The sequence below is a fragment of the Macrobrachium rosenbergii genome, chromosome 23, assembly GCF_040412425.1.
Source record: "Macrobrachium rosenbergii isolate ZJJX-2024 chromosome 23, ASM4041242v1, whole genome shotgun sequence".
NCBI lineage: Eukaryota > Metazoa > Arthropoda > Malacostraca > Decapoda > Palaemonidae > Macrobrachium > Macrobrachium rosenbergii.
Genome location: NC_089763.1, coordinates 19,919,027 through 19,939,894, shown reverse-complemented (window position 1 = coordinate 19,939,894; position 20,868 = coordinate 19,919,027). Strand labels below are relative to the sequence as shown.

General features: G+C 46.3%; 3 protein-coding genes across 5 annotated transcripts in view; 1 reads left to right on the top strand and 2 right to left on the bottom strand.

Annotated features, from left to right (window-relative positions):
* Positions 1–20,868, bottom strand: part of LOC136851336 (Fanconi anemia core complex-associated protein 24-like) — a 746,385-nt gene that overhangs the window by 29,396 nt on the left and 696,121 nt on the right. Inside the window, exon 4 of one of the 2 annotated variants that reach the window (XM_067125377.1) lies at positions 17,235–17,337. The exons of the other annotated variant lie outside the window; for it this stretch is intronic. The gene's annotated coding sequence lies outside the window, so the exon portion shown is untranslated. The remainder of the gene's footprint in view (positions 1–17,234; positions 17,338–20,868) is intronic. 2 annotated transcript variants of the gene reach the window in all.
* Positions 370–18,462, top strand: LOC136851335 (uncharacterized). Of its 2 annotated transcripts, XM_067125373.1 has the most exons (5): positions 370–813; positions 12,810–15,247; positions 15,543–15,694; positions 16,509–16,673; positions 18,136–18,462. In XM_067125373.1, the coding sequence occupies exons 2-5, from the start codon at positions 12,828–12,830 to the stop codon at positions 18,153–18,155; spliced, it is 2,757 nt and encodes a 918-aa protein (XP_066981474.1). In that variant the 5' UTR covers positions 370–813; positions 12,810–12,827; the 3' UTR covers positions 18,156–18,462. The 2 variants fall into 2 exon arrangements, with proteins under 2 accessions (XP_066981474.1, XP_066981475.1); XM_067125374.1 differs by lacking the exon at positions 18,136–18,462 and having other exon boundaries at positions 16,509–16,705.
* Positions 4,704–5,492, bottom strand: LOC136851032 (uncharacterized). Its single transcript, XM_067125003.1, has one exon. It carries the CDS (start codon positions 5,490–5,492, stop codon positions 4,704–4,706), a length of 789 nt encoding a protein of 262 aa, XP_066981104.1.

Here is a 20,868-nt window from a genome sequence, read left to right as displayed (position 1 = left end):
AGGTGATGTCAGTCCATAGCTGAAATACAGAAGTAAACTCCCAATGCGTCATTAAAACTCAAGACAGTTTGTTACTAAATTTACGTGCGAGTTAGGATCAAAGGCAGTTATCTACATAGACTTCAAAAAGTTTGCAAGTTTACGCAGACTGATATGCAAGAGCAACTGACTGGGATATTTGCCATCTAAAATACAGTAACTAAGGTAGCATCGTATTCCCAATCCCAATCTGGAGATCCTGAAAATATAAGCATTATTTTATCTTTGAAAACACGAAAGCAAACTTTTCGCTGATGATGATGATAAATACTGAGTCATCCAGCAACTGTCCCGATGAATGTTGCAAGAGCCCGTCGACGGTTGCTGGCAATCACTTCGTAGATAATTATTGTTGACAGCTATAGATATTATCACTTGCATACCTCAAGGCAAGACTTGCATGTTCCTAGATTTATCTTCGTATAGCTGCCAGTATAAACTCGGAAGCTACGGACAAGTGAAAAAAATGAATTAATGAAAAAAAAAAAAATAATGAAAAAGTTAAAACGCCGCCAACGGAACTCGAGCGTGGCCCGGTGGTAGCCTACGCGTTTGTATTGCTGCTGTTTGCTAGGTGGAGTGAGATGGTTAATGGTCCGGTGACGTTATCATTTTGTAGCTGGAATTCTCCCAACATCTCGTCGAACGACGAAGGGCTAACGGCAAGATGTGGTGAAGAACAAGGATGGTCATGATGACTTTGTAAAAAAGAAAGGAAACATAAGTGAACAACGACCGGAGAGACAGTGGAGAAAATAAGTTCCTGCGAAAACTGTAAGTAAATTGCTTCTTGACATCCGAGTACATTTTTTTTAATACAGGGGTTACAGAACAAGAACGAGTGACCGATTTCTGTTAATATGGCATCGCAACAACTATGCCTATGCCCATGCCCATACTAATCAGGGGAGCATTTTTCCCTTAAGAAGCTGAACTAGAAATTAAGGAAATTCTTGCACGATGCACGGGACCGAACAAACATATCTAACACTTCCGTACTACAGCTGAGTGCTTCGTGAATTGTAGATGCGAGAGTACACATAAGAAATAGGTAAATAAAATTTTATTGGATGTCAGGATATGACCGTTATTGTTAGATTACGGCAAGCAAAGGCAGTTTCATTGACGGTGCTGGAAATGTGATTACGATTTTACCATAAGATGAATCTAGCAGTGATAAGAATGGAGCTGTGACGAAGCCGCATGATAAAGTTCTGGCGATCAAACTGCAAGGTTTTAGAGGCAGGTGACGACAACCAATTTATTTATAATTAGATCAAACTGAAATGCAGAGAGTGTTACTAAAAATAATGGTTTCATCTTAATCTTTCTGTGTAATGAGAAGTTTAACTATTGCTTTGAAAGTTCTAGATTGAGAAAGGAACTTAGTTCTCCGTGTTTTGCATATGTAACTCAACATTTCTCGCTCTTAGAGGGTACGCATTTATCTAAGTTGACACTGCTTACGCTGTCATAACAGTTAAGAGTTTTTCGTAATTCTACCGTACTGTGACAATAACGAACCGAAAATGACGACATTACGGTAAGTTGCACCATGTTATGCATGCAGGTGTTGGCAATCGTAACATCATATGTTGGATAAGAAAACAAGCAATATTGTTCAGCAAGTTATTATGAACGTGCCAAATCATTGGTTAAATTCCACTCATGATATGAAAGTAGAGCAAAGCCAACGGTGCTGTCATAACAGTTAAGTTAGGCCGAGTACAGTATAGCGCTTTACATCGCGCAATTTACAATTGTACTTGATCGCAGTGATGTCGTATACTAATCCTCTCTCTCTCTCTCTCTCTCTCTCTCTCTCTCTCTCTCTCTCTCAAATCTTCATAAGGGGAAACGAGAAGAAAAGAACTTTTCATATTGCTATTGAATTTCTCTTTTTCTTTCAATGTGTTGATTAGAACTTTTTCTTTAAACGAACCTTACAGGAACTATGGAGATGACTGGTTAATAAAAGTAAATAAAACAACATTGTCTTAATAAAACTAACTTAATAAGTTGTAAGTTTCATTCTTTTTTCAAACGGCTCCACTACGCGTCTGCCCTTGCCCTAACGGCTCCACTGCGCGTCTGCCCTAAGGCCGGGCGCACATTGAGACGCAGGGCAGTGCAGAGCAGGGCAGACTCAGGGCGGGGCAGGGCAGGGCAGGGCAGGTCAGCATAGGTGTGGTGCGCACAATGGGAAGCAGTCTGTCGTCTATGCAGGCCCTGTGATCATGGCTGCCGCTCATGATTACCTGAGAAACCCCAGCTCAGAATCTGACTCCGGAAAATGAATTCGAGAATACTTTGTTATTATATGACATTTTAGGGGAAAGAGATCACTGTGGAGGAGTGATTTATAGCCAAGAGGAATACCCATGGTGCATTTGGTTTAACATCTGGGTTGGATGAAAAATTCAGAATTATTTCAGATTAAGCAGAGAACAATTTGATAAGGTGCATAACATGATACAAAGTGACATATCATCTGAAGGTTAAATGCTTAAAAAAACTAATCGGGAGTAGAGAAAAACTGGCTGTGTTTTAAGATAAGTTTTATTTTCCTTCACATCTGTCTTTCAGCAATATAGGAACGGAGGAAAAAATCATCTGATGAACAATTCCCTTTTCTTTTGACCTGTAATAATGCCTCCATAATGTCATTATAATGTGGATAATTGTAAAAGGAAAAATAACAGGAAAACAGTGTTGATAAAAGCACACAGGTCTTTCGGAATTCATCAATTAACAAAATCATCAGACATATGACTTTCATCATATAATAATTTGGTGGATTACGAGCTCCATGCCGCATGTGCGCAAGCTGCGTTTCAAACACTGCGTGATGCAGGCGAAGCAGGTCCCCCTGCGCTGTGCTGTCCCTTGACAATGTGCGTGCCATTTAAAATAGTGAAACAGTTTTCTCCACTGCTCTGTGCTGTGCTGCCTGTCGCCTGCGTCTCAATGTCGCCCAGCTTGCGCTCCCTGCGCCTTTGTCCTTACCCTGACGGCTCCCGGCGCGTCTGCCAGCCCTGACGGCTTTGACGGCGTCTCCATTGCGGCTCCCGCGCGCGTCTGCCTGCGGCTGACTGCGCCTCTGCCCACGCTGATGGCTCACTGGCGTCTGCCTTGCCCTGGCAACGTGCTCCACAGGCGCGTCTGCCCTTGCCCTGACGGCTCCACGGTGCGTCTGCCCGCAACCCGATGGCTCCACTGCGCGTCTGCCCTTGCCCCTGACGGCTCCGGCGCGTCTGCCCACCCGGCTCCCGGCGCCTCTGCTCTACCTGACGGCTCCCTGCGCATCTGCCCTTGCCCTGCGGCTCGGCGCGTCTGCCCATCACAACGGCTCCCGGCGCGTCTGCCCGATGCCCTAACAGCTCCCTGCGGTCTCCACGCGGCTCCACTGCGCCCCTCTGCCCTTACCACAACAGCTCCACTGTGCATCTGCCGCTTGCCCCAGACAGCTCCACGGCGCGTCGTCTGCCCTTGCCCCTGTGGACGCGCCTCTGCCCACCTTGACGGCTCCATTGCGTGTCTGCCCCCTGCCCGGCTCCACGGGCGCGTCTGCCCTTGCCCCTCGGCTCCCTGCCTCTGCCCATAACCTGATGGCTCCACTGGGCGTCTGCCCTTGCCCTGAAGGCTCCACGGCGTCGTCTGCCCCGCCTGACGGCTCCAGGCGTGTCTGCCCCGACCCTGGCGGCTCACTGCGCGTATGCCCCTTGCCCTGACGGCTCCACGGTGCGTCTGCCCTTGCCCTGACGGCTCCACGGCGCCTCTGCCCTTACCTGGCTCCACTGTGCGTCTGCTCGTGGACGGCTCCACGACGTATCTGTCCCCGCCCTGACGGCTCCCGGCGCGCTGAAGGCTCCGCGGCGCATCTGCCCCTTGACGGCTCCATGGCACGTCTGCCCTTGCCCCAACAGCCCCTGCGCGTCTGCCCTTCCCTGGCGGCTCCGCGGCGTCGTCTGCCCTTGCCCTAGCCCGGCTCCATGGTGCGTCTGCCCTTACCTGACGGCTCCAGCGTCTGCCCTGCCCTAACAGCTCCACTGCGCGTCTCCTTGCCCTAACTGGCTCCTGTGCGTCTGCCCTTGCCCTAACGGCTCCACTGCGCGTCTGCCCTTGCCCTAATGGCTCCCGCAGCGCGTCTGCCCGCGCCCACCCTGGCTCCACTGTGCGTCTGCCCTAACGGCTAGACTGCGCCTCTGCCCTTACCCTGACGGCTCCACTGCGCGTCTGCCCTTGCCCTGACGGCTCCACGGCGCGTCTGCCCTTGCCCTAACGGCTCCACTACGTGTCTGCCCTTTCTGCGGCTTGCAGCGCGTCTGCCCCTGCGGCTCACTGTGCCTCTGCCCTTAACGGCTCCACTGGGCGTCTGCCCTTGCCCTGATCGGCTCCACGGGCGCGTCTGCCCCCTTGCCCTGATGGCTCCACGGCGCCTCTGCCCTTACCCTGACAGCTCCACTGCGCGTCTGCCCTTGCCCTGACGGCTCCACGGTGCGTCTGCCCCGCGTTCTGGCGGCCCATCGGCGCATCTGCCCTTGCCCTGATGGCTCCACAGCGCGTCTGCCCTTACCCTGACGGCTCCACGGGGCGTCTGCCCTTGCCCTGACGGCTCCACGGTGCGTCTGCCCTTGCCCTAACGGCTCCACGGCGCGTCTGCCCTAACGGCTCCACTGTGCCTCTGCCCTTACCCTGACGGCTCCACTGCGCGTCTGCCCTTGCCTGACGGCTCCACGGCGTGTCTGCCCTTGCCCTGACGGCTCCACGGCGCCTCTGCCCTTACCCTGACAGCTCCACTGTGCGTCTGCCCTTGCCCTGATGGCTCCCGGGCTGGCGTCTGCCCTGCCCTGATGGCTCCATCGGCGCGTCTGCCCTTGCCTGACGGCCCCGGCGCGTCTGCCCTTACCCTGATGGCTCCACGGGGCGTCTGCCCTTGCCCTGACGGCTCCACTGCGCGTCTGCCCTTGCCCTGACGCTCCACGGCGCATCTGCCCTTGCCCTGACGGCTCCATGGCGCGTCTGCCCTTGCCCTGACGGCTCCACGGCACGTCTGCCCTTGCCCTGACGGCTCCACGGCGCGTCTGCCCTTGCCCTGACGGCTCCACGGCGCCTCTGCCCTTACCCTGACGGCTCCACGGCGCGTCTGCCCTTGCCCTGACGGCTCCACTGCGCGTCTGCCCTTGCCCTGATGGCTCCACGGCGCGTCTGCCCTTGCCCTGACGGCTCCACGGCGCCTCTGCTCTTACCCTGACGGCTCCACGGCATGTCTGCCCCTGCCCTGACGGCTCCACGGCGCATCTGCCCTTGCCCTGATGGCTCCACGGCGCGTCTGCCCTTGCCCTGACGGCTTCACGGCGTGTTTGCCCTTGCCCTAGCGGCTTCACTATGTGTCTGTCTCCTCTTGCCCTAACGGCTTCACTACGTGTCTGCCCTTGCCCTAACGGCTTCATTATCACGATGGACTCTGCAGTGAGCCGTTAAGGCAGCTGGGCAGATCAGGTGAGTGCCAAACTGTTAGCGGCAGATGATAGTGAAGCCGCAGGGCAGTGGAGTCTGGCAGTAGTGAGCCGTTAGGGCAAGGGCAGACATATAGTGAAGCTGTTTCTGCCCTTGCCCTAATGGCTTCACTACGCGTCCGTCTGCCCTTGCCCTAACTGCTTCACTATACGTCTGCCCTTGCCCTAACAGCTTCACTATACATCTGCCCTTGCCCTAACGGCTTCACTATACATCTGCCCTTGCCGTAATGCCTTCACTATGTGTCTGCCCTTGCCCTAACAGCTTCACTATGCATCTGCCCTTGCTCTAATGGCTTCACTATACGCCTGCCCTTGCCCTAACGACTTCACTATACGTCTGCCCTTGCCCTAACAACTTCACTATGCTATTGCCCTTGCCTAACAGCTTCACTATACGTCTGCCCTTGCCCTAACGGCTTCACCAACTTGCCCTAATGACTTCATTACCCATCCGTCTGCCCATGCCCTAACGGCTTCACTACCCGTCCGCCTGCCCTTGCCCTAACGGCTTCACTACCCGTCTGTCTGCCCTTGCCCTAATGGCTTCACTACCCGTCCGTCTGCTCATGCCCTAACGGCTTCATACCCGTCCGTCTGCCCTTGCTCTAACGGCTCCACTACCCGTCCGTCTGCCCTTGCCCAAACGGCTTCACTATACGTCTGCCCTTGCCCTAACGACTTCACTATGCTATTGCCCTTGCCCTAACAGCTTCACTACCCGTCCGTCTGCCCTTGCCCTAATGGCTTCACTACCCGTCCGTCTGCCCTTGCTCTAACGGCTCCACTACCCGTCCGTCTGCCCTTGCCCTAACGGCTTCACTACCCGTCCGTCTGCCCTTGCCCTAACAGCTTCACTACCCGTCCGTCTGAGCTTGCCCTAACGGCTTCACTACCCGTCTGTCTGCCCTTCCTCTAAAAGCTCCACTACCCGTCCGTCTGCCCTTGCCCAAACGGCTTCACTATACGTCTGCCCTTGCCCTAACGACTTCCTATGCTATTGCTTTGCCCTAACGGCTTCACTATAAGTCTGCGCCCTCTTAACGGCTTCACTATAGTCTGCCTTGCTTTAACGGCTTCACTATAAGTCTGCCCTTGCCCCTAACGGCTTCACTGCATCCGCCTGCCCTGCCTAACGCCACTACCCGTCTGCCTGCCTTGCCCTAACAGCTTCACTACCCGTCCATCTGCCCTTGCTCTAACGGCTCCACTACCCGTCCGTCTGCCCTTGCCAAAACGGTTTCACTATACGTCTGCCCTTGCCCTAACGGCTTCACTACCCGTCCGTCTGCCCTTGCCCTAACGGCTTCACTACCCGTCCGTCTGCCCTTGCCCTAACGGCTTCACTACCCGTCCGTCTGCCCTTGCCCTAACGGCTTCACTACCTGTCCGTCTGCCTTTGCTCTAACGGCTCCACTACCTGTCCGTCTTGCCCTTGCTCTACGGCTCACTACCGTCCGTCTGCCCTTGCTCTAACGGCTTCACTACCCGTCCGTCTGCCCTTGCTCTAACGGCTTCACTACCCGTCCGTCTGCCCTTGCTCTAACGGCTCCATTACCCGTCCGTCTGCCCTTACCCAAACGGCTTCACTATACGTCTGCCCTTGCCCTAACGACTTCACTATGCTATTGCCCTTGCCCTAACGGCTTCACTACCCGTCCGTCTGCCCTTGCCCTAACAGCTTCACTACCCGTCCGTCTGCCCTTGCCCTAACGGCTTCACTACCCGTCCATCTGCCATTGCCCTAACGGCTTCACTACCCGTCCATCTGCCTTTGCCCTAACGGCTTCACTACCCGTCCGTCTGCCCTTGCTCCTAACGGCTTCACTACCCGTCCATCACGCCCTTGCCCTTTCGCCCACCCGTCCGTCTGCCGCTTGCCTTTAATGAAGCTACTACCCGTCCATCTGCCCTTTCCCGGCTTCACTACCCGTCATGTCTGCCCCTTTCATGGCTTCACTACTCGATCTGTCTGCCCTTGCCCCTAACGGCTTCACTGCCCGTCCGTCTACCGCCCTTGCCTAATGGCTTCACTGCCTGCCTGTGCCCTTGCCTAACGGCTTCACTGCCCGTCTGTCTGCCCTTGCCCTAACGACCACTACCCGTCCGTCTGCCCTTGCTCCTACTTGGCTCCACTACCGAATCCGTCTGCCCCTTGCCAAATAGCTTCACTATATATCTGCCCTTGCCTAACAACTTCACTATGCTGTGCCCTTGCGCCCCTATGGCTTCACTACCCGTCCATCTGCCCTTGCCCTAATGGCTTCACTACCCGTTGTCTGCCCTTGCTCTAACGGCTCCACTACCCGTCCGTCTGCTCTTGCCCTAACGGCTTCACTACCCGTCCGTCTGCACGCGCTAATGGCTTCACTGCCCGTCCGTCTGTCGCCTTGCCTACTTGCTTCACTACCCATCTGTCTGCCCCCTTGCTCTGGCTCCACTGCCGTCCGTCTGCCCTTGCCCAAACGGCTTCACTATGCTATTGCCCTTGCCCTAGCGGCTTCACTATAAGTCTGCCCTTGCCCTAACGGCTTCACTATAAGTCTGCCCTTGCCCTAACGGCTTCACTACACGTCCGCCTGCCCTTGCCATAACGGCTTCACTACCCGTCCGTCTGCCATTGCCCTAACGGCTTCACTACCCGTCTGTCTGCCCTTGCCCTAACGGCTTCACTAACCGTCCGTCTGCCCTTGCCCTAACGGCTACTGCCGTCCGTCTGCCCTACTAACGGCTTCTACCCGTCCGTCTGCTCTTGCCTAACGCGGCTTCACTACCCCTGTCTGCCCTTGCCCTAACGGCTTCACCAGCTGCGTCTGTCTGCCTCTGCCCAAGCGGCTTCACTACCCGATCTGTCTGCCCTTTCAACGGCTTCACCCGTCCGTCTGCCCGCTCCCAACGCGGCTTCACTACCCGTCCGTCTGCCCTTGCCCCTAACGCTGGCTTCACTACCCGTCCGTCTGCCCCCGCCCCTAACGGCTTCACTACCCGTCTGTCTGCCCGCCCTAACGGCCTTTACTACCCGTCTGTCTGCCTTGCCCTAACGGCTCACTGCCCATCTGTCTGCCCGCCCTTTGCTGGCTTCACTACCTGTCTGTCTGCCCTTGCCCTTTGGCTTTACTACCCGATCCGTCTGCCCTTGCTCTAACGGCTCCACTAGCCGTCCGTCTGCCCTTGCCCAAATGGCTTCACTATACATCTGCCCTTGCCCTAACAACTTCACTATGCTATTGCCCTTGCCCTAACGGCTTCACTACCCGTCCATCTGCCTTTGCCCTAATGGCTTCACTACCCGTCTGTCTGCCCTTGCTCTAACGGCTCCACTACCCGTCCGTCTGCTCTTGCCTAACGGCCACTGCGTCCGTCTCTGCCTTGCCCTAACGTAAGGCTTCACTACCCGTCCGTCTGCCCTTGCCCTAACGGCTTCACTACCCATCTGTCTGCCCTTGCTCTAACAGCTCCACTACCCGTCCGTCTGCCCTTGCCCAAACGGCTTCACTATGCTATTTCCCTGCCTTCTCGACACTATAAGTCTGCCTTGCCTAACGGCTTCACTATAAGTCTGCCCTTGCCCTAACGGCTTCACTGCATATCCGCCTGCCTTGCCCTATGACTTCACTACCCGATCCGTCTGCCGCCGCCCGCCCCTACTTCACTACCCGTCAAGTCTGCCCTTGCTCTAACGGCTCCACTGCCCGTCCGTCTGCCCTTGCCCAAACGGCTTCACTATACGTCTGCCCTTGCCCTAACACCTTCACTATGCTATTGCCCTTGCCCTAATGGCTTCACTATAAGTCTGCCCTTGCCCTAACAGCTTCACTACACGTCCGCCTACCCTTGCCCTAACGACTTCACTACCCGTCCGTCTGCCCTTGCCCTACCGGCTTCACTATCCGTCCGTCTGCCCTTGCCCAAACGGCTTCACTATGCTATTGCCCTTGCCCTAACAGCTTTACTATAAGTTTGCCCTTGCCCTAACGGCTTCACTACCCGTCCGTCTGCCCTTGCTCTAACGGCTCCACTACCCGTCCGTCTGCCCTTGCCCAAAAGGCTTCACTATGCTATTACCCTTGTCCTAACGGCTTCACTATAAGTCTGCCCTTGCCCTAACGGCTTCACTACCCGTCCGTTTGCCCTTGCCCTAATGGCTTCACTACCCGTCCGTCTGCCCTTGCTCTAATGGCTCCACTACCCGTCTGTCTGCCCTTACCCAAACGGCTTCACTATACGTCTGCCCTTGCCCTAATGACTTCACTATGCTACTCCCCTTGCCCTAACGGCTTCACTATAAGTCTGCCCTTGCCCTAACGGCTTCACTATAAGTCTGCCCTTGCCCTAACGGCTTCACTACACGTCCGCCTGCCCTTGCCCTAACGGCTTCGCTACGCGTCTGCCCTTGCCCTTTGATATCCTTTATCAATTTATGCAGATATTTCATTAGAGAACACAGAAGAACCTTACAAAAAAGCCCATAACATCATCATGAATGCTCAGACCAGATTTTTTTATTTTATCGTAAAAGTTTTAAAACTGCTTCGGTTTCGTCTAAGCTTCACCATGAACTGCACTGAAAATTTCTCGCATAATAACTGCTATGAAAAATACAACACTTGCCTGTTAACAAACTCTAGCCAAAAATCGGTCTGAGGTATAATTTCATTATTGTTATTTCGTAAAGAAGGGCATCTCTTAGAAATTTCTTTACAGTCCATCCACCAATGTACCTTAGAACCTCTTCCTCATTTGCTCTTTCAGCGTTTTGTCATTCATAAATTCTTCATTGTCATCTAAAACATCTTTCTCTACAACAAAATCAAAATCCCTATGTAGTCAGAGATATCTCCACTGCTAAGCCCCCGTTCACGTATTTTTTTTTTTTAACATCATTCCTACTGTCAAAATTAGAGGGTGTTTCGTCACTCGCGGTGACATTACATGTTTCACTTACTACTGTAATTTCTTTTCCTAACAATAACTTTCGAAGCCTAAACTTAAAATGAACCGCATTGGATAGTCATGATGACCATTCATTTTTCTGATGCACCTAAAGAAAACTTCAAGGCAATTTTGTGTCAAAATGTAGTCGACATTATGAGAAACTTTCGACATACACAAAGCAAAGATGGAATGGCATGATAAAATTATACATAAACAACCCAAGTCTATGAAATTATTTTCAGCTAATTTTATTTGATGAGAACATCAGAAAATAACAATCATCCCCATCTGTCTTATTGTTTTTTTTTTCGAAAAACGATGATATTTGATATTAGAATCTTTTGTTTTTGTGCATGGGTTAGAACACCCATATACTGCACAGTTATTTGGGCATTTTCGAAGAGTGAATGAATACTTGGCATTTTCGAAAAGTGAATGAATTAAAAGGTAGAGTAAGGAAACGAACACAGGCACATAATGCATACTGATATCGACCTCGCTTCTAGGAGGAACCTACCACAATAAAGCATTGATTTGGTCTGATCATGAGGAAGCATTGTAAATAAGTGACGTCACAGCAGCGACGAATCATACACCATCGCTGCATATACCGACTGAGAGGCACAAGGATGCCGAGACCTCGAAGGATGCCGCCTTAAATCAACTTTTGTAATACAGGGAACGAGTTACAGAAAGGAAAATGCTATAGAAAGGAACCAGTTACAGAAGGTAACGAGTTAGGAGCAAAATGTTTGCCTTCATATATTCAACAGACTGCAAGTCACTGTAAACTCTGGGAAGGACTAAAGAACCTACGGAAGTTGACTCAAGTGTTTACAACCGCCGACCGGATGCACACCTTAAACTTGAACACGATGATTCATCAGTCTTCGACCTCAAATGCTTTCTATAGCCAAGACCGAGACATTTTCATTTTTACTAGCCTACGACAAGGCTAGAATTGATGTTATGTTCATTTCATAGCCTATATAGGCCAGTTATTGCTAGTGGGTATACACAGCCCAAACTGCACGCTACCATTTGTGGTCCTATGTATGGCTTAAGTAACGTGAATGTACTGTAACCTCTAACGTCGAAATACAAAACATTGACGGCACAAGTTTAATCATTGCATGTAAAACTGATCATCTTGAAGATAAGTATCTTTTGAAAATCCCAAAGGCAGATGGGAAAGTCTTTTGTGATTCCTAACGTTCCCCAGAATTCACTGACCCAGATTTTATCCAAGCAATGGAGATTGTATTTCAGATGCTTGTAATATACATGAAATGCTAATTGAAAAAAAAAACAGAATATGCTCTAGTTCGTAAAAAAAAATGCATTTAAATGTGAGTGATGCAAACAACGCGCCCATTTAGCAGTACGATTATGTAGATAACATGCCAATTCATTGATAAATTTTGGAAAACCAGGGCCTACTGGAATATCAACACTAGAAACATATTTCGGATTTGATTCTTTAATGAACAACTGGTTTTGATATTCAGAGTTATTCTTAAGGGGTCTTTGAGAAGAGAGATACTTTGGTTACTGGATTTGACAAACTAGTAAGTTCTTTCTAGACACTGGGCTTGTCATATGAGGCAGCTACTGTAGGTTTGCTGCCTTCCACTGCATAATTTACCGGACCTCAGTACATTTCCTAACAAGGCTTTTTAAAAATTATATTTATGCCTTTATTGAATATGACACGGTTAGCAACCAACAAATAAAACTGTGCTTTTCATCAGTATTTTTTTATCTGTTTATTTATTTCTCAGATGTCCTGCACGAAAAACTCTTTTCTTGGGGTTTATGAGTACGTTTTAAAAACCAAATATATTTTACCTTAAGTAGCTTAAATATCATCGCGTCATTTATTTTGAGATAAACTAGTCTTAAATTTGTCGTTAGATCAGTCGAAGATGATTCAGAACTAATGAGCTTAAAGGCCATATGTTACGTTTCCTTCTACGACACATCTTTCGTATACATAAAAAATAATCAAACAGAGCAAATTAATTGTATATTCATCATTCAGATCTTCGAGATTAAGCCCGTTTTATGAAAGCACGGGCCGATACCCTAAGGCCAGGTCAACGGTTTAGTTATCTGAATGAAGGAGAGTAAAAAAAGGAAAATATTATTATTGAAGCATAGCACTGGTGACTGCCATTAGTGGCGTCCTGTCAAATCTCGACCCAAACTCGTACTCTGAATCAAAAATAACAATTCTCTTCAAGATATTTTTCCCTTTTGAAAACCATATTGTCTGGTACATAGAGTGCAGTTTACCACACCAATGATTTTTTCCAGGAAAAAACGCCAGCACCCATGGCTGCCACAGACTCATCAAAAGAGTCCTTCACTCCAGAGGACCTCCACCTAATTCGACTGCGTTTTATGAACACTCGCACCTCCAAGAAAGTGCTTCATGGCGTCTTCTTAAAAGGAATATCAAAGAAAAGGGAAGGGGAATCCCTTTTTACATTCTACGGTAGAAGAGGGATCAAAGTAGAGAGTTTCAGGAAGAATCTAAATTCAAATCAGGTTTGCACCATAGAGCATGATTCAGCTGGAGTAACATTTGACGTAACTTTGCTATTTGCCTGTATCCAATGGGGGAACGATGGCATTTCTCGCAACCATAAATCTGATTGCTGGAAAGAGGGTAAAGATGTTCTGGAATCTAAGCTTACTTCCATTAAGAATTCTAGAAATAATATTGTGCATCATGATTTTGCATATGACAAAAATCAATTTGAAGAGAAGACAAAGGACCTGCAGAAACTCCTGAAAAGAACTATTGAACTTGCAGGTGAGAGATACAATATATCCCCTGCGATAATTGATAAAGAAATTGATGATATGAGCCAAGACTTAAAAAACTATCGTGATAAGCCTTTTCAGCCAGAGGACCAAATTTACTACGAAAAGGAAGTTCTCTTTAGAGCTTACTGTGAACTTGTGACAACAAAGGGGAAAACAGACATTCATGCCGCCTACAAAGAGAGGTGTGAAAGCATCGTATCTCCCCTTGAACACATGGAAAAGAAAAGTTTGCCCATCACTGTTTTCACTGAGATGGCACTGAAGAGGGGGCTAGACCCGAAAAATAGAAAGGAAATAAAATTTGAAGACATTCTTCTGCGAAAGAAAGGACAAAAAGCCCTTGTCCTGTTAGTAGAAGGAATTGCAGGAGTGGGCAAAACGACGCTGGCAAAGAAAATCTTGCATGATTGGATGGAAGGAGAGACCTCTGTCAAGAGCTTGTGCAAGTATGACATACTTTTGCACGCTGAATTTAGAGACCATAGCATTTCATCATTCACTGATCTCTTGAAAACTCTTATGCCAACTGTTTCAAAGAAGCTTAAAGAGTCGGACCTGAAGGAAGCCACATTATCTCACAAAGTTTTGATATTTCTCGACGGCCTTGATGAAAACAATAATAATTCATTGCAGCTTTTTCAAGAAGTGGTGGATTTGACAAGAAATCGTGATGTATCCTTAGTTGTGACCTCCAGGCCAGAAAGTTTAGAACTTTTCTACAGTCAAGGAATTCATTCAGTAAGTCACATAGAGCTCCTGGGAATTCCTCGTGAGGCAAGAGAGTCGTTCGTCTCAAAATACTATAAGAAAATGAAGGTTTGTAACACCCAAGGGGACGAAAGTAAGCTGTTAGACTACTTGAGAAAGACAAAGTATAATTTGGATGACATCTGGATGCTTCCTTACAACTTAGCCCAACTTGTTTCTCTTTGGGTATATGAACAAGCAGTTGTTAACGCAGTAACAACGTCCTCTGAGCTGTACTGGCAGTTCTTTTTGCTCTATAAGGCGAAGCTGAAAAGCAGGTTGCTAAGACCAGGAAAGACCTGCAGTCCATCAGAATTCAAAATGAAAAGAAAGACTGAGAAATTCATTGATGGCCTGTGTACAGAAGCGCTGAAGGCTCTCATAGCCGACGATATGAATCTTTTGGAAGGTGCGTACGAAAGGCTTGATGACATTTGCAATGAACAAGGCATCCCCACAGAAGAAATGATCGGTGCCTTCCTCCAGAGAATCGCCAGTCGGGTTATTGGTGGATTTGATGTCAAGTACATCTTTCCGCACAAGAATCTTCAAGAATTTCTAGCAGCGTTATATCTCTTCAAAGCGATGCAAGAAGAACTTAAGAGACAGGAATCAGCAATGCCAACCAATTCTCTAGTCCAGTCGGACAGTCAGTCTCAAGTGTCAAACGTTATCAGCAGGACATTGAAGAATTACGGTGCAGATTTAGCTGATTTAGCTAAATATCGAAACTTACTTGTGACCTTCACTGGTATAATGTATCTTAAAGATGAGCCAGTTCCAGACATTATGAAGACGGAGATTTTGAAGCTGCTTGTAGAAACTGGGGTAAGAAGCCAGAGAGACTGGCTAAGAATACTGAATTTAGTAAAGTGTGACAAGTTTATCGTGTCATTCATAAGTCAACAGCCTGGGATCTTAGAAGGCACTGTTGCAATTCAGGATGCATTCCTTACGTCCTACTTATCACTCCTAAAACCCCTAAGCTGTCCTCTTCAGCATAAGCTTGATATAGAGATAACCGTTGAGGATGAGAGGAATAACTTGAAAGAATTACTAAGTAACATAGAAAGACTCAAGCTTCCAGTAAGAGTGCTTAGCATCAGGAAGGACTTTGAACAAGATTGCTCAGTACAACCTGATTACGAAGAAGAGCTGAAAAATATTTTTGAAAGGTGAGTTTCTTGTGCTTTCGTTCATGTCTGCATATAAGTTCACAATACATTGTTGTAAGGCATGGAAATTCAGAACATGACTGTTGTACATACGAATATCATACATACATATATTATATAATATTTACTAGATTGTTTTCGTGTACCACTTTTGTAACATTACCGTACTCTTTGATATAAGTCTTATCTTTTAATTCGGTAAACTAGATATACTCTAATCGGAAGAGACATTACTGAACTAACAAAGAGTAAGTTATTTGGATGATGTTTATTTTTCATTTCACTTGAATTACAGGTGTGAGTTAGAAGAGTACAAAGGAGTATGGCGGCCAAGTTTTCAGATGCCAAGGGCAATGAAATACCTAAATGTGTTTACTCCTGATTCACAGTCGTACAAGTCACTCATCGAAAACATCAGTGTCCGCGGAGCTAAGCTGGAATCTCTAGGTGAGCTCACAGAAATCAGCATGCACACATATACACACACAAACTCTCTCACGCACACCCACGTATACATAAAATATACAGTAATGTCTCGAGTACCTGGATTAAAAGAGTCACGTACCTGTCGAATAATGGCAAAATCCGGATAAATGCAAGTAAAGAACCCTGCAGGTGTGAAACAGCAACTCCATACCCTTACTCCACCTAACTTGTCAACACTGCATTACTATAAACACTCAATATGCTTATAAACAATAACCATCACACTTTAAACTCAAAAATTTATGCAAAAGGAAATTCCCTACCTGCTTCCCATATTTGTAACAAAATATACTGCATAAAAAATGTACTGAAAAAAGCAGACCCCTTCTTTCTCTCTCTCTCTCTCGTAAACGACAAAAAATTCGGTAGGCAGATAGCCTACCTGTGTTTACCCACAGCCTAATATGGTTTTATCACCATTAATGTATTTTCATACACCAACTTGCTTATCAGTTATTACCATATTGTATTACCATACCCGAGATACCAAATGCGTGTGTCAGCTGTTGGCCTAGGTTGGGTGTTACACTTGCAGTATCCATTTGTACTGTTCACTTAAAAGTGTCTCTTCGTCATTAAGTCGTTTCTATTGTTTGAGCACAGTCCAGACGTTCACATAAGCCCTCTTATCCCTCTCAGCACCTTACCAGCCCTCTGGGCCGTCTTAATCTAAACCAACCAACCAGAAGTCAGTCAGGTACTGTGACTCCTGATACATCTCTTGCAAATTTGACCTCGTTATTTACTATTAACAGAATCTTTTCCCTTGTCACAGGTATTTCAATGACGCCCAACTTTGACGTTTCCTCTGTTCCTTGCATTCCAACATTGCCAGAATGCCAGAGAGGGCCGGCTTTGTACATAGCAGACGTCGAGGACGAGGACATTCCTAAGGCTTGTGATATCAGCAAGAAACTAATAGCCTCGAGGACTTCTGTAAGTAGAAGTTTTGGGTAGAGAGATATAGCTGCCTGAATATTTAATTAAAGTCTAACCTTTTTGTAAGGAAAGACATGAATGGCTGGTACATAATTGGCTTGTAGATTGTGGGATTCCTTTCCAAAATGAAGATCTGATAAAAATAGTTAATTTGCAATGAATCTAGTTGAGAAACATCTGCTAAAACTGCTGGGTTAATGAAAAAGAAAAGAGAAAACTGAAAATAACATTGCTCCTTAAAAAGCTCTTATAAGATATCACTCACTGACTTGCTGAAGATTGTGGTGTAATCAAAGCTGATTGTTAATCCGTACCTCAATTGTCTACCTATTAACTAAGTGAGCTAAAAATCCTTGACAGTGTTATAATATTTCTTCATTATTTTGTAGCTCCACATTCACATTCTTTAAATGACACTGAAGGTGGAAAAAATCAGTAGCAGTAGTCTGAAGTACTTGAGGAAAAGAATAGACCAGGAACACAGAATGATTTGTTAGGATGATCATGATCATGCAATGTGTTGAATAATTTGCTGTGCTTCTTTATCAACAGTAATTATTACCTTCCACATCTGGGAAGGCGGAAGAGATACCAGAGTATGGGATACAGAAATCTATTTAGGTCACCCCACCGCTCGGGTGGGCTCTTGGAAAGAAGCAGGGTAGCTGAAAAAAAAAATAACATTAGAGTAAACAAAGACAGCACCTGGAAAAGAAAAAAGCCGATAAAGTTTGGAGAGATAATCTGGGGAATGCTAGAGAGAACAGCACAATGGTTGGTGGGGAATATTTGTGAAAGTAAAGGTTGAGGTAAAGTCTGTGATACTGGTAGTAAAAATGGGACAGATATCAGGGGCAAGGGGTCGAGTGTCCAATTCTTACTACTACTACTACTACTACTAGATGTGTCACCGTCCAGTAGGCTGTAGAGTCAAGGCCTCCCCCAGGATACTAAGGGATATTTATAAATGAATTAGCATTACAGATCCTATCAAAGTAAAAGAGAAGCTATGAAAGTGAAAAAAAGGTATATTACGAGTAAAAGGGCCATGGCTAGAGAAGTATTCCACATTATTGTTCTAGGCCCTAGAAGGGGCTATTTCCATAATTCATCTAACGGCGCCGTGTCTGTATGTCTGTCTCTCGTCAATCATATATAAGGATTCATTAATGGATTATTATATCATCTATACAGCCAGATGATATGGGATATATATACGTGAATATTAATGCAATAACGAGTCTAAAATGAGCCAATTAGGCTAGTCTGTAAGAAACAAAAATCCGGGCATATGTTATTCTTTCGCTGCTGGTATACGTTACAGCTGCAACATGATGTTTTTACGGATGTAGGAAAGACACAGGTGCAAAATTAATTAAGACATGACAGAGTATTTAAAAGTAGTTTAATTTTACAGCCAACAAAAGTCACAGCATTCCAGATATATTTAGGAACAGAGATAGGAAGTTCTTTCGTTCCCTAGAGCAAGTTCAATGGTAAGTTTGGATAAAGTCGAACCTTTTATGGAAAAACTGGAGAACGTTAAATCACTCTACGGCGTTCGACTGCCGAAGCCTCCAAGACATGAAGAAGATGGCTGTGAAGATGATAATAGTAGAGATGATGATGATGATGATGATGATGATGGCAGCAGCGTGGAAGATTTTGATGAAGTAGAGGACAGCTCACCTCACGATATAGCCTGGTGGGTTTTCCATTTGTTATTTTGCATTTCATCATCTCAGGTGAACCTTCAAAGATTTTCCTTTCCTTTTCATTTCTCGAAAAATGCTGATCTGACGTTTTCCCCCAGCTGCTGCTTTCCTTCATTCTGCTTTACTAGTAGCACAGCAGCTTCCCACGCTTGCTGCTAAAGAATATGATTTATGTGAATCGATGTATTTCTAGGTATGTGTGGCTTCTATGAATGTTGTTTTATGTTGTTTTGTATCAGACTTTCAACCTTTATCAAATTTATTTTATATATATACATATATATATTCTTACATACACAGTGATAATTTCATATTCACAATCACTAAGTTACAATTATCGTTTAATATCAAATTCACTCAACCTCGGAATAACATCCAGGAGGGAAATTTATAAGTTATAAGCGATCCGTCGCCAGGGAGACTCGAACCCCCGAATGGTTGGGAACAAATAGCTATTTTCAGCTGTTGATATTTTGAAGCTGGCTGGGTAACCCAGACAGTCTGTCACCAATCACAGTTATTCTGTGTAATTCAGTGATGGTCAGCTGAAGAATAAGGAAATGTAACAGGGCACTTATAGACTCGAATCCTTACCCTCTTCCTTCTTTGAATCTGGGCTTGGTAAAGTCGAGCCCAGATCTCTGAATGGCATTTACAATTACATTTACAAAATATAAAAATTTCTGCATGTCTGAATGGCATCTGCAATTACAAAACATGAATATTTCTAACACGTCTATCATCAGTTAGCTTGTGGTTAAAAACCACTCGCAGGTTGGATAAAAAAGCCTCTATATCATCACTCACATTTCTCCACACTACTAAGAGATTCAGAGCCAATGGAACAGTTTGTCGACAACACCTTTCTATCAAAGCATTGGATGAAGGGGGAAAGTTGGCAAGTGTATATTTTATAACCCTACCTAATTTTTGCAAGTATTATTTAGTACCTGTCGTTGAAGTTCTGGTACTCTATTAGAAAAGTGTTTCCTATGCCAGATCCATCAAGATCACAGGCAAGGGTTACGGAACACAACAGTGACGTGATGCTAACTATGATTCGTCATAAGGCCTCCCACAGTGGCGAAGTTTTCATATGGGGAAAATGTCTCTTCACTGTGGATCTACCCACTTGCTTTATTGACATATACAGTAATTTATAGTAATATCCAGCGCCAAGAGAGACAAGTTCACCCAATTGGGTGGGAGTTGCCTCACCTGGGGTAACTCCATGGTGGCGATGACGTAGGAGAGATACCTGCTCATTATATAATTCACCTGCTGATGCAGCAATAGGGAGACAGATAAAAGCCCGCCTACATGGGGGATTTTCAAGTGAGCAAACTTCTTTCTCTTCTTTATTTAGCACCCATCCTAGGCTTCAGTGATATCAATGATGGCGATAGAATTCTGTCATCGTCCCCTCAATTGCATTATCATTCTAATAATTTTATTATTATTTTATTATTATTATTATTATTATTTTGGAGGTTTTATCGCAACTTCAACAGCAGCTGTTGGGACTGTTGTTATTTGAATTTTTCCATTTCTTGATATTCGTACTGTTTCTACTTTACAAATAATTCAGTGTATGTAAATCATCAGCATAATGAACCAGGTTATAGCTCATTTGTAAGGCGGGAATACAAAGACAATCCGTTGTGTTTCACCTCAGGTTTCAACACTATAGCCTTCTATTTGCAGCAAGTCAAGAGCGGTCACTAGAATTCAATTGAAAAGCAATGATACTTCATTTCCCTCAATTGTTAGACGTGTAAAGGTCAACGCCATCATTTTATTTCAGTTAATGTAACCCATTGATATTTTCCTTATTATTATTTATTTATGTCTTACAGCACCCTAATCAGCGCTCGTATATTCGCTGCAATGGTAGGAGTCAAGATTTTGAGGGCAAGCTATTATTTACCTACTGTATTTAATATCAATCAAATGTAACACGATTTATATCGATATGCATGGAAAGGAAAATACATTGAAATCAGTTTGAATGAGGAACATATTGTTATAATCGTTGTGTTTTAATAAATATGTTTCAGATGTACAAGTAAAACGTTTAACACTATATATAATATATTTACAAAATGTCTTCATCATCACTCCCGAGGAAGAGGTCATCATCCCCGTCCTCATCATCGCTGGCGGTGTCAGTGATGACTGGTTCCACGCTCTCATGGACATTGTTCGACTTTCAGTACTCCTCCTCAAAGTGAGGGGATTGTCTAACAGCTCCTGCCCACACTTCTGGGGTGGCCAAGTAGCTATTAACCACTGTAAAAATAATCACCTATTCACGCTGGGCAGTGAACCCCACGGGTCTTCTCGCTTGTATACGAAGTGGCAAGCCGAAGTGACAATGCAGTCTTGCAACCACGGGGACAATTCCATATCCTGCTGGCCATTTATCGAAGGTTGAAGACTTGATTGCGTGCGTTAGTGACTTACCCCTCACCCGGTAGATGA